The 13,337-nt window shown below is 57.3% G+C and overlaps 1 protein-coding gene across 2 annotated transcripts in view; it reads right to left on the bottom strand.

Annotated features, from left to right (window-relative positions):
* COL5A1 (collagen type V alpha 1 chain) overlaps positions 1–13,337 on the bottom strand; it is a 211,582-nt gene that overhangs the window by 64,434 nt on the left and 133,811 nt on the right. For both annotated transcript variants that reach the window (XM_050759704.1, XM_050759706.1), the window contains exons 27-31: positions 12,556–12,609; positions 7,419–7,463; positions 4,927–4,980; positions 2,580–2,687; positions 1,651–1,704 (exon numbers count right to left, since the gene is read on the bottom strand). In XM_050759704.1, coding sequence (XP_050615661.1) covers positions 1,651–1,704; positions 2,580–2,687; positions 4,927–4,980; positions 7,419–7,463; positions 12,556–12,609 — 315 coding nt within the window. The remainder of the gene's footprint in view (positions 1–1,650; positions 1,705–2,579; positions 2,688–4,926; positions 4,981–7,418; positions 7,464–12,555; positions 12,610–13,337) is intronic.

Here is a 13,337-nt window from a genome sequence, read left to right as displayed (position 1 = left end):
GTGCAGGTGACACAGAGCTCAGTTCAGAAACCAGGTCACTGTACTGATGGCTACTTCTAGTCTCTGCCCAGGAAACACGTGCCATTCCTTTCCAAAAAGTTGCCTGAACTTGATTTAGACCACCCATCTCTCCCAAACTTCTCCTCTTTTCTCCATCCCCAGAGGGATGTGTATTAACAGAGAGGAAAGTGCCCATCAGCCCCTTTGACCACATTCGGGTGATGATGCTGCGGTCAGCAGCTACATCACACCCACGTTCAATGAGCCACTGTTAAATCCTAAATGAAATTCCTGTTTCACAGCAAGCTCTCCTACATGTGGGGTGTGCCTTTACACACCCGTGGCAGGGGGCTTCGCATTCCACAGGAAGGACGGATAGCAGCATTTCCTTAATGAGAATGGAAAAACCTGGAGGAAAGCCCCAGGCCACCACGCCCATCCTCCTATTAACAAGACTGCTCCAGTGAGACCGAAAAGGTACCCAGGCTAAAAGGAGGTGCCTCGGGCAGGGGCAGATCTGAGAAAGACGACCCAGCTTGGGCTGTTAATTATGTCTCCAGTGCAGGCAGCTGGTTATTCTTTAAGGAAGAACCATGAATAATAAAATGTGAGATTTGAAAAAAAAATAACGTTTTCAATGATTTCCAAAGCCTCAAGGAGCTGTTTCATTTAAACCTGAACACGATTTCACATAAGAAAGGTTTCCTTTTTCTTTTATACTCCATTAGGAGCAAATAGCCTTCAAATCGCCAGTGTGGTGGAGTTGAGAGGCGACCGTCCCACGGGTTCTGCGTATAGACAACCCGGGGGACAAGGGCCACCAGCCAAGCAACAGGTGCAGAAGATCGCAGGACACTCCAGGAGAACCCTAGAAGGACCCCAGGTGCCTGTGCCGCCTGGGACAGAAGACTCATCGCCCAAAAGCCTCCTTTCAACTCAGCAAATTAATGCAGAAGGCAGTGAACACGGTGGAGGTTGAGAGCCACAGTGTCACACACGCCCCCAAGGATGGGGAGCAGATGAACCTGTGCAGAGTTAGGAGGACCGCTGGAGCCTCCCTCCACCTGTCCCGGGACACCTAACACGGCCGGATGCGAGGTGAGGAGGCCTGACGGTACAACCCTCCGCCTGCGCCGGGATACCTAACACAGTCGGAAGTTACCGTCGGAACATCCCTCTGCCTGCACCGGGGCACCTAACGTGGCCGGAAGTTGCCGTCGGAACATCCCTCTGCCTGCACCGGGGCACCTAACACGGCCGGAAGTTACCGTCGGAACATCCCTCTGCCTGCGCCGGGGCACCTAACACGGCCGGAAGTTACCGTCGGAACATCCCTCTGCCTGCGCCGGGGCACCTAACACGGCCGGAAGTTACCGTCGGAACATCCCTCTGCCTGCGCCGGGGCACCTAACACGGCCGAAAGTTACCGGCGGAACATCCCTCTGCCTGCGCCGGGGCACCTAACATGGCCGGAAGTTACCGGCGGAACATCCCTCTGCCTGCGCTGGGGCACCTAAGACGGCCGGAAGTTACAGGCGGAATATCCCTCTGCCTGTCCCAGGACACCTAACGTGGCCGGATGCAGGGTGGGGAGACCTGGCGGAACATCCGTCCACCTGTCCCGGGACACCTAACACGGCCGGAAGTTACCTTTGGTCCTTGTCTTCCTGGGTACCCTGGTAACCCTGGGACTCCGAGTTTTCCCTGGGGGAAGAAAGAGTTGCATTAATGGCCAGCACGGTATTGCTCCATCCGTTTCCTCGGAGCAGAATGGAGACGTGCGTTCTGGCAGGGGCCTGGAGGAGGAGGGTGTGGTTTCCAGAGGCCGGGGCACCCTGGGTGGGGAGTGACTGCCAGCACCCATGAAGTCCAGCGGGTACCCGATGGTCCCTGCACCGAGGGAGAAGCGAAGGCCCCTGGAGGAGAGGTCGTGCCACTGTGGAGCAAAGCAATTAGAGGCAAGTGCCCCAGCTCAGAGTGTTCTTCATCTCGGGGCACCTCTGAGCCCTTCTGTATGGGCCCACCTGGCAGGATGGGACGACAAGTCTGGGCCACTGCATGCACCATTCCTGCCGGAGCCCAGGGTGGAAACAGGGTGGAGCAGGGTGTGTGGCTGGCCCAGGAGCCTCCTGCAGCTGGAAACTGCAGGCCTATGGATGGCTGCATGCCCCAGAGCCTGCTCCGTGGACTCCGGCCTTCCTTCCTGCCAGGCTGCCACACCTTCAGGCCATGGTGGGGACACCGTTATTACCCAGGTGTGGTGGCGGGAATGTGACAAGGACGGGGTCCTGGAATGTTGGGGCTCAGAACGCAGGCTTTGTAGCCACTGGGAGGAAGGAGCCCTCCAAGGCAATGGTGGAGGGCTGGGAAGGGCTGAACCCAGGACAAGGTAAGGGTCGTCATTCAACAAACAGCTTCACAGGAGCAGCAACAAGAGCCCAGGGTGGAGACAGGAGCCCGCTCAGGAATCACCCCCACCCCATGCCTAGGGCAGCCACAGCCAACAGGAGCCCGAGGCCATGGGGAAGGGCCTGTCAGATCCCTCCCAAGAAAGTGGCTGGAAGTCCCACATCACAAACCTTCTCCCCAGGGGGCCCCAGAGGACCGGGATCACCATTGGGACCTCCACGACCCTTCGGGCCTTCAGGGCCATCTTCTCCCCTGGGACCGGGTGGGCCGATCTCCCCCTGCAAGCCAGAAAAGAGGAGGTGTAAGAGGAACCCCCTACACACACACACTATTCTCCACCACTGTTGTGAGAGCAAGGGGACGGCTTACAGGCACCCTGTGGTCTGAGCTGCTCCACCAGCTCAGCTCCGCCTCACTCAGGCCGCCGAGCTGCTCCTGGAGCCACTGACCAAACGAGCACATTGTGCCGCGAATTCCGGGCTCTGTGGAAGCTGCACTGAGGTTGCCTGCTATTTATTTTCTCAAGGCTGCCTGCTCCTACTTCCCAATTACCTTCTCTAAATTGAGTGCCTCTTGGCTAAAATAACTTTGGTTAACAATAGTAGCTCTGAATTGCTATTTCTCCAAATAGAGCAGAGTGACTGGGAGCTGCTGCTGCTGCTGAAGCCCCAGGAAGTATGGAAGTGGGCCCCAGACCCGATCGAGCGGTTACCTGGGCATAACCAGCACACGGGAGAGCCACAGGAGGCGTCCCAGCAACAGACGGGCTTAAATTCTACCTCGTCCAACTTCCCCAAGTTACAGATTGGGAGCTCAGGGCTCAGACAGGGCAGCCCAGGCAATGGTAGCGCCACGGGAGAGTCTCCAAATGCCCTTCCGGGCACCCTTTGTCCAGCAATGGACAAATCCTCCTCTGATCATCTGTCTCCAAGAGCAGCTGTAAAGCAGTGGTTCAAGTCCACAACACAAATGTGTATTGCTCAGATAGACAAAAATTAATAACTTCCTCATTCTGAAGCTCTAACCTGTCATTGGGTCAGGACCTCTCTGTCCCTCGTTCAACAGAATAATCCTGCACACATTTACAGAGCACCGAGAAGGTGCAAAGCCCCAGGCTGTGCTCTCTGAAGAGGTCCGGGTGTGGGGTCCCGTTCCCTGGGCTCAGGACAGGTCCCACCCCTGCATCCCACCCTTGTCCCATGGCAACAAGTGCTCCACTCTCGGAGCCCTGGCACAGGAATGTGTGTCATCTCTTCTGAAGCTGCAGCCTCATCATGTGGACGCCACATGTGTGAACAGAGGCATCAGAAAGGAGAAGAAAAGGACTTTGACCATCAAACTGAAAGGCCGCTGAGATGTGGGGATTCAAGAGCCTTCCACTACGAAAGGAGTTCTAGAATGGGCGCCTCTAGCAGCCACTTAACTGGGACAGCATTGCGAAACAGATCCCCTCCTCCCTCCCCCTTCCTTCCCACAGAGGTGCAGATTGCCTCTGCCTTTTGCCTGCCAGGTTGGGACGAAGTGCCAAGTGTGTGGGGCTTTCCTGTTCTGGAAAACCACCTGCGAGCCGGCGCTGCAGGGGGACGATTACGGCAGCTGGGTGACAGCCATGCTACCGCCGACAGATGTCCGTCCCGGTGCGTGCACAGCTGCCACCACGGCTGTGCCCACCGGAGGCCGAGGCATCTCGGCTCCTTCTGCCGGGCTCCTGCTCACTGAGAGGTTACTGGGGAAACCTCCAAGAGATTTTTGGCCGCCCTGGCTGCTCAAAGAGCTCCCTACCCTTCCTTCGTGCCCTTGGTGTCCCTTCTCTTTAATTATAGGAATGTGCAGCCTGTGGCTTTCTGTGGTTGCCGGCAAGCCCCAGTCCCTCCCAGCACCCACCGGCTTTCTCTGGAGCCGAGCTAAATCATTCATTTAAAAACAAGCCAGGTTGCTGTGGCTTCTCCTGAGCCAATATCACAGACCACAGGACTGTGTGGGAGTCCCAGGGCCCCTGAAGAACTGTTTGGGGACCAGGATGCTCCCCGGGCTCACAGGGATCCTAGACCCACGTCGCGTGCTGCCCTGTGGGCGCCGGCCCTGTGGCCTGGGGAGCAGCTGTGCTGCTTGGGTAAGCTGGGTCATTTCCAGAGCTGCTCTCCTTCCTCTTCCCAGGCATGGCTTATCGCTCGAGTCAGGTGAATAACTCTGCAATCCACAGGAGCAGCCTGAAGTGAACCCAGCCCCACTGACCCCTTGTGTGGGACACTGGGCAGAGCAGCTGGCGACCACAGGTTATTCCCAGTCCCCAAGGGGCAAGCTGAGGAGGAGGAGGTGAGGAGGAGGTGAAGAGGAGCTGGAGAGAGTCGGGCCCTGGGCTCCAGGCCACTGTCCCCTTCCCACCAGGAGTCTCTACCGAGAATTTACCTCCTTTCTGAGACGCTGCCCTGTGGCAGCGAACATCCCCACCCCCTCCCATATGGCCAAGCACACCTGGCCTTTCCCCAGCGCAGATCCCAAACCCAGGATGCTCACCCGATCACCCTTGATGCCCATGTCTCCTTTAAACCCAGGAAAGCCGTCTTCACCCTGAATACGGGACAAGAGAGTGCCTTAGTCCAGGCGAGAGGACCCGCCTCCCTGGCGGTCCCTTCCCCGCTCCAAACGACCACGCTCAGCACCAGGTCCCCCACCCTTGAGGGGCAGCGCACACCCCGGACTCGAGGGTAGGCTTGGGGCCCGTCCCTCCAGCTGTAACATTCTGAAGCTGGAGAGAGCTGCGTCCCTGCTTCTCAGGCAGGCCCAGTTTGAATCTGAAAGTTCTGCATGGTGAGGCCTCAGCAAGCCCAGGCCCCCGAGCTCCCGGCATCGTTTCTCAGTGCACTTTGTGGCATCCCATCAGCACTGAAGCGACGGGTAAAGGGGGTGACAGTTGAGGACGGGGAGCTGGATGAAAATGCCCCCGCAAAGAATCCCTAAGGCCTGCAGTAAGAGGCAGTGCTTTTTGAAGGGTGGCGGATGTTCCTGAAGGTGGCAGGGGAAGTCGGCGGCCCACACACCCCAGGGCTACTGGTGAATCTGGGACACAAGTGAGGCTGCCCTGCTGTCCGTTCGAGTCCCTGGTCTAGACTTTCCCCGTCCAGGAAACCACAGGGCGAAAGTCCTCAGATCCTTCCACAGAGGGGACGGGTGGCTCCTAGAGAAGGCCCTTGGCTGGGCTTTTCCTCTCATTATTCAGGGACCACATCTTGATCCAAAAAGAGTGAAAGGACAGGATCTGGGGACTCAGCCAGGTCGTAAACATTCAGGGCCTGGCTGGGAGCACACGCAAGGGAGGCAGCCTTCTGTTCAGTGAGAATCCAGCCCTCTCCAGCCAGCGCCAGCTCCCAGGGCCCCCAGGACCTCAAGGCCCCTGTTCGCAGTGTTCACACAGTGCTGGAAGCTTAGCAGCGGCCACAAATAATGCAGAAGTCCACAAAGACAGCCCCTTGACACTGCTCCCCTCCTTCCCCAGACCATCTCGGGCTGCCCGCGTGGCCCTCGGGAACAGTGCGGTAGCTGTCCTGGCAAGAAGGCGTCCTCTGCACAGCCTCATCAATATCATCTCAAGTAGCCCTGTCTCTGGCTAGGGACAAATGTGACAAGATCAAGTGGCAAAGCTGGACTCTTGAAGCCACCTTGGAAAGGATGAAAGGTCCTCAGGTGAGGGAGCCTCCCTGGGGACCAACAGGATGGAGACCCTGTGTCGTCAGGGCCTCGTGTTCCGAAGCCCCGACGGGCTCCGTGTAGAAAGCAGTGCTCTTGGAGAGGCCAAACGGCTCAGCTTTCTTGGATGCAGACTTAGGGTTCCGCTGTGCGGGTACCCTCAGGAAGGAACCGAGATGGCACGGGCTCAGGCCTCTTGGCTGGTCCTCCCACAAGGGCAGTCACTAAGAACAGAAACCAGGGACAAGCACTCTCAGCAAACACCATGGAACAAGGGCGTTCCTGCTGCCGCGTCGTTTCTGATTCAGCTGTGGCCACTCGATGTGTCCCCTCGGGAATGGCTTTAAGGCTGGCAGATTTCACAAGAAAGGATCCAAGCGACGTCTTTGACAGGTGGCAAATAAGGAGTCTCGGCACGTGGACCATCCCAGCAGCAGATGCCAGCACCCACACTCCAGCCCCACAGGCCACCGTGGCCAGGGGAGAGGCCAGGGTCTGCCCAGCTTAGGGGCCCAATGTGCTTTATGGAAAGCAAGTACTGCGTGGCTACACGGCACAGCAGGGTGAACCCGCACAGTTAGGCCACGGTGGGGAGGGTGGCACGGTGAGGCCGCCCTGAGGCCTAAATCTGTGTCATAACTGGGCCTTGGATTTGGCTGTGAGCTTCGTTCCACCAGAGTGAGAAGAGAAAGGTGGCCGGCCACGCAGCTCCATGTGGCTCAGGCTGTCGCCGCTGCAGGCTGTAACCAACCTTCTGACTCTGGCAGGCATGCATGGAGGTGTCGTTAGCTTTGTTTTCACCACAGTGATCCGCTAGGCCTGACTTGCACCCACGGACCATGGCCGATGGCGCGGCCTCTCTCCCTCCCTGCCTGGCTCTGGTGCATGGTGAGTTTCTGCTGCTTGGGCTGCCCAGGGAAGAACGTCTAACAACTAAATGGACCCTCATGCCAGCGGCCATGCAGGGCGGCCCACCTGGGGGTGGGGAGGGTGACAGATGTCCACTGGCCCCCGCAGGCACGTGGGGGCCTGTGTGTTTTCTCTGGGGCCAAGGCTTTCTTGTGCAGAGACACAAACCCTGGACCCACTCAGCTCTGCTAGGAGATGTGCTCCAGGGTACCCGAAGGCCCATCCTCCTCAACTCATTGTTCTTCCATCTGCAAACAGACACTTTCCACAGAGTGGCATCAATTCCCCTCAATACTCAGAGGCGACGTCCACCTCAGCTGGTTTCATGGAAGAAGCATTGCGGGAGGGGCCCGCCAGCTGGAATTGGGCTCTGGACTAAGCAGAGGGCTCCACGGCTGCAAGGACAGACTTACCTTCTCACCCTTCGTGCCCTTCAGACCACGGATGCCATCGGCCCCCTGTGCAGGTGGGAAAAGCAAAAGGAGTGCCTGGTTACAAATCTCAGCCTCCCTAGAGCTGTGGCAGGCGCAGGTCCAAGTCCCAAGTGTCAAGACAGGCTGAGCTCTCCGAAGCAGACAGATGAGGCCAGCGCCCTGCCCTCAACACACTTCTTCCCACGTGTCCCCCTGTGGCCTCGGGAGGCCCAGCGTGTCCACGATTACTAGGCTGACTCCACTGACTCCTATATATGCAAAGACCCAAGCCCATCCCTGGCCTTCCAGCTCAAGCTCCGGGTCTGCCCTTCCAAGGGCCCACACCCCACAGCCCACACACCCCTCCTGCTTCCCGTTACAGCATCATCTTCTAGAAACACCCCCACCTTTCAGAGGTTTGGGAGGAAGCAGGAAGTGAAGTCTGAGTCAGGTAGATTTGATTAGGTCCCAGCTCCCCCTCCACGGCCTCTGACAATGCCCGAGACTCAGTTTCCTCATTTGGGAAGTGGAGAGGACGACAACCCTCAACTCATTACCACTGTTGGGAGGGAAATGCCTGCTAAGCCCTCAGGACAGCACCTAGCACCCAGCACACAGTAGGTTTCAATAAGCAAAAGCCCAGTGCCATCTGAGTATTTCAATTCTGTGTTGTCATGAATAGATGATACCGTGATATTACTAAGTAATGACGATAACATTTATTGCAGTTGTCGTGAGTTCAGGACACACCATCCCACCTCCTTGCTGAACAGGAGTTTCTGGGACGGGGGCCAGGACTATTTCTCTGACGCTCTCACTGTGCCAAGCGCCCGGGGCCGTGGAGGTAAATCTGTGGGTAGAATTACGCAGCCGCACCCTTGCCGTTAATGTCTTTGACTTCAGCCCTCCCAGCAGGGTGACTTTTAGCTAGAGAGACTACCTCGGGCTACCTCAGGCCACCTGCCCATGGGATGTGAGAGAGAGAGAAGCCACACTGCCCCCCCGCACCGGGATTCCAGGCTGAGGCTGAAGCCAGGGCCACAGAGCACTGGAGGACGCGGGGGCTGCCGGCTGCCCTCTGGTGGTCAGAACTTCCCACATACTTGGCAGTTCTGGCCTTTCCCCAGGTCCTGGAGAGGGAGGGGCTCTGGGAAGGGATGGAGACACAGAGGTACTCCTTTCTGAGGAGGTGGCTGGGCTTGGGCTGCGTGCCCTGGCCCTCCCAAGGAGCTGCGGATGTAACTGCAGAAGCACCTTCCACTCCAGTGCCAGCTGCAAGGCACTTCCAGCCACGCAGACAGAGCAGCGGCGTGGTTGCCCCGAACCATAATCACTGGAGGATTTGGAGCACGGGGACAAGCAAGAGCTCTGCCACTATGCCTGCACGCACCATTGCCGAAGTCACGTCTGCTCCACACCTGGCCGCCAGCACTAGCAGAGAGGCCTGGGACACCCAGCACAGGGTGGAGGCAGCCAGGAGGGCAAGGTGGGCTCGAAGCAGCTCTGGTTCACCTGGCCCGGCACTTGGCACACTAATGCGGACCAGTATGGAGTGCCTTGGGGGGACAGGGCACAGCTCAGAAACAGCACTGGCCCAGGCAGGGAGGCCGACTCCAAACAAACCTCTCCCACGCTAATCTCTACCCGAGCCTGAGACGGGACGTGGACCTCACGATGGAGAGGAAGCACCGGGCAAACACAGCATGCGTATTCCAGGGCCGAGTGGGAACGGCCAGCCAAGCCGCGAGGACGCTCAGAACAGCCTGCTGCAGGCCGCTGCCCCCGCTGAGCACAGCGCGCACTTGGCAGCACCTGTGGGCCCGGGCAGCCCAGGAAGGTGAGAAGTGACTCAGCTGGGCCAACTGCTGAGAGGCGAGTGGTTTCTAAGCACTTGGTGGTGGTTTTTTCCTACAGACGCCTTCTTCCGAAGCAATCCTGGCTGGAAGCCCCCAGAGGAAAAGAGAACAGGTAGGCCCACGAGGGCTGACACAGAGCTGCGGACCCTGGAAAACCACCTGCCGTCTCACCACGGTGAGGCACCGCCTCAGACACAATAGCCCTAGAACCCCACAGAGAAGGGCTTTCTGGAGATGAGCTACTTCCTTTTCTTAGGGCAATTTTGAGTTCTCAGCATACTTGCAAAATAGAATAGCAACTTGAGATTCTGCTTATTTCCTCTGAAGCACACAGGAAAATTGCAGGTGTGGTTGAGAATACACTCAGGGTTGAGCCTGCTCAGCAGTGTCTGATCCTAAATGCAAGGTGATGTCCAGCTGCCCCTCCCTGCCAAGAGTCCTGGGGGACGGGGTTTGTGTGGCTGGCATTATTTTTCAGGAGCACTAAACTCCCTGGTACGGCATCCAGGGGGCATTGGCACCAGCTCTCCTCCCTCTCGCTGGGCAGGCTGGGCGACGCTGCTGCTCCCACCCTGCCCACGCCCTGCTGAGAGCAGGCAGGTAGGACCACAGCCCCCTGAGACCTCTCCCGGTCCTACAGTTCTAGTGTTTTAGGATCCCCATCAGAGCAATGGGACCAACTAGACAGAACCAGCACTTCCCAGAGTTTCTCGGCCACGGGGCTGTTGACATTGGGGCTCCTGTGTGCATGGTGGGGTGTGTGGTACCTCCCATTAGAGGGCACTCCTCAGTCATGCAGGAAGTGGCCCTGGCTGGGAAGGGCTGGACTGGAGCATCTGTGACACGACGGCCAGCCAGCCGCCCCAGCAAGGAGCACTCAGGAGCTGCAGCATGGCTGGGGCTAGATGTGCACGTAGCCCAGAGAGGGGCAGGCTTTTGCCCAAGGCCTGGATGTGAACTCATATTTTAGGCCGCCCGGCAACCTCCTAGCAGCTGAGGGCTAAACAAAGGATGGATTTGACTCTGTTGACAGGTTGAAACGGGTGCCTCTTCAGAAGTGCAAGGCAGAGGGAAGCCTGGGGGCGGGCCAAAGGTCAGTGAACTCAGAGGAACACAAAGGGAGCCTGCTGTGACCTGAACATCGTGTGTCCACCAAAAACTCATATGGTGAACCCCAACACCCAAGGCAATGGAACTAGGAGGTGGGGCCGTGGGGAGGTGACTGGGTCACAGGGCGGAGCCCCTGTGATTAGGATTAGTGCCCTCACCAGAGGCCCCAGGGTGCTTGTCCCCCCTCTTCTGCTATGTGAAGGACACAGTGAGAGGGGACCATCAGGGAACCAGATGGCAGCCCTCCCCAGACACTGAATCTGCTGCTGCTGTGATCTTGGACTTCCCAGCCTCCAGGACGGTGAGAAATAATTTCCTGTTGGTTACAAGTCACCCATTTTAGGGTCTTTTTATTGTAGCAGCTCCAATGGACTAAGAACCTTTTCCCGGGAAGAAAGTAGGGCTTTGGTGGAAAATAACGGGCCCGCTCTCACCGAGGACTATTCACCTCGAACGGCGGCAGCTTGGCCCACACAATCCCACGCCCTGCCGCCATCACCGCCGCCCGGGCCAAGCTCGTGAGGCGCCAACACCACTCACATTTCCAAATGCACGGGAGCATGAGAAACTTTTTCCCCGACGAAAATTATTTTAAACCTCAGTTTTCCTTCCACCCTCTGCTTCCAAGTCTAACTGGATTGCTCATGTCATGAATGAATTTTAATCAGATAGACAAGATAAGAGCATTCTCCATAAACATTTTAAAGCAAACACCTTTTTAGCTCACAGAGCAGCGTTATGCAATTAGCCATGTATGGGAGTTGGCAGAGGCTCCTGCTATGCGACAGGAATTTGTAAAATAAACATGCTATAGAACTCACATAATCAGCATTTCTGCTAAATTATCACCCTTATAAAATTTGCTAGGCATTTTGCTGCTAGAAGCTGGCTTTAGGGAAAAACCTGACTCGCCTCAGGCTCCCAACCGTTGGGAGGTCTCTCTTCAGTACCTCGTGAACTTGGAACGTCCTCATTCCTGGGAAATGGAAGTCGGGGCCTCCCGGGGACAAGGGTGGGGCACACGATTTCGAATCTGGTTTGATTTCTGACAGCAGCCTCGCTTTTAGTGTAATTTGGGGCATGTCACTGAACACTGATGTCTTGGGCTCTCAGAGCAGGTGAGGGGGTGACCAGCCTGAGTCAGGAGGTTGATTCGGAGCAGGAGGCAGTTTCCAGTCGGCCTCCATGCCCCAGGGCGGCACACACTTCTGATGTGCAACAGTGTTTGAAAAGCATAAAGCCCTTTGGACCAGGGAGGTGAGGGGCAGCGGAGCTGATGAGTCATTTCTACAAATCCCTCAAGCTTGACTAGTTGCTATATATACACACATATTCCTTCACATCCAGTTAAAAGCATCTTGAAGGAAAGAGTCATCATGAGCCTTTAAGATGCCGCAAGTCCCCATTCTCAGAGGAGGAAGAGAGCTGGTCCGCATGCTCCTAGGCGTATGTCTGTCTACACAGAACGGGCCGTGTCCAGAGAGCTGCACAACTCGGGATTGCATTACCCAGCTCAAAGCAAACACAGTTAGCTGGGCTGTGACGGAGGGCACCTGTGTCTGGGATAGTACTCTGGAGCCGTGCGTCCCACGTAACGAGGTTGTCAGAGCCCTTCATGGCAGAAACACGATTGATTGTGAATAAATGGACAGCTCCCATGAGCTCCGCCTTGCGACGGGGCTGGCCCGCCCAGATGCTATCAGCTGAGACAGATTCTCTTTCTCATTCGGAATGTGCAAATGGCTAGAAAGAAACGTTTCCGAGCTTCCCCAGGAAAGAGGCCAGGCTCTCGGCCTCAGCCGGGATCTGCTGTCTCTGAGGAGAGTGGCAGAAGCCTGACAAATGGCAACAATAAAAGAGGCAAGAAGCAAAAGGACGTGTCCCGTCCTGAAAGATGGCTGCCAGCGCACCCCTGGCTTCATCACCACAGACTGCAGACTGTCCCACGCTCCATATCAGCCCTCCTGACTCCAGTTGGTCACACCCTCGCCTGCTCAGGCCCGCTGTCCTGAGACCTAGCATCCACATAAGTGACTGGGAGGACTGGGCTACTCCGGTTTGAAGGGCAGGGACATTAAACCACAGAGAATTCCCACAAACCAGCCACGCCAAGGCCCGCAGCCCCAACCCTGACCTCCAGGATGACCTGGAGCGGCGTGAGTCTCTCTCACCTTGACTCCTCGAGGACCTGGGTAGCCGATCGGACCCTGGGGGCCAGGTGGACCCTAAAACCAAAGAGAAAAAGACCGTTAGCCCCGTGCCAGTGTGGAGGTGCCTGGGGAACTTCAGGAAACCCCAGAGTTCTGGCATAGCCCTCCTGCTGAGAGCAGGGCGAACATCCCAGGTCAGAGAGGCCCCGCCATGGGAGACTCACACCGGTGTTCCCAGCCTGCACTGACGGTGGAGGTGTGGCTGTGTCTCATGTCTCATAGCAGGACACAGAGGTGAAGCAAACGCTGGTCCCACCCGGCAGTCAGGGAAATAAGGGATAGGCTGGGGGAACGGTGAGATGGTGGAAGACCAGCTTTGGAGCTCTGCAAGGAGCATTGCCCCTAAAGAAATGCATCCCCAGACTAAGGACCTTGGAATAAATCAGGAGCGCCTCCGGCTGGGAGAAGGGTCAAGGCTGCTAGACAGGGAAGAGGCATCCGCCAGCAGCCAAGGGCCTCGCTGATGCTCATCTAGAGCTCACGGGGGTGGGCATCCAGCCCCGCCTGCCCCAGCCCAAGACACAGGCATGACGAATGGCTCCCACCACCTCCCTCCCAGCCCCCTTTCCACATGGTGTCACGGCAGCAGCTGGAGTTCCCAGACAGGATAGGCTTGGTGGCCTCCTCTGCAAGGATGCAGTTCTGAGACCTGGCCCCAGAGTGCCTGCTCCCTGCTGTATCCCATCGCTAACAGGATGCCTGGCACAGAGAGTAACTCAGGAAGTCCCAGGGAGTAAATGAAT

This window comes from Macaca thibetana, chromosome 15 (assembly GCF_024542745.1).
Source record: "Macaca thibetana thibetana isolate TM-01 chromosome 15, ASM2454274v1, whole genome shotgun sequence".
In the NCBI taxonomy this organism is placed as follows: domain Eukaryota; kingdom Metazoa; phylum Chordata; class Mammalia; order Primates; family Cercopithecidae; genus Macaca; species Macaca thibetana.
This window is presented reverse-complemented; position numbering and strand designations above follow the sequence as displayed.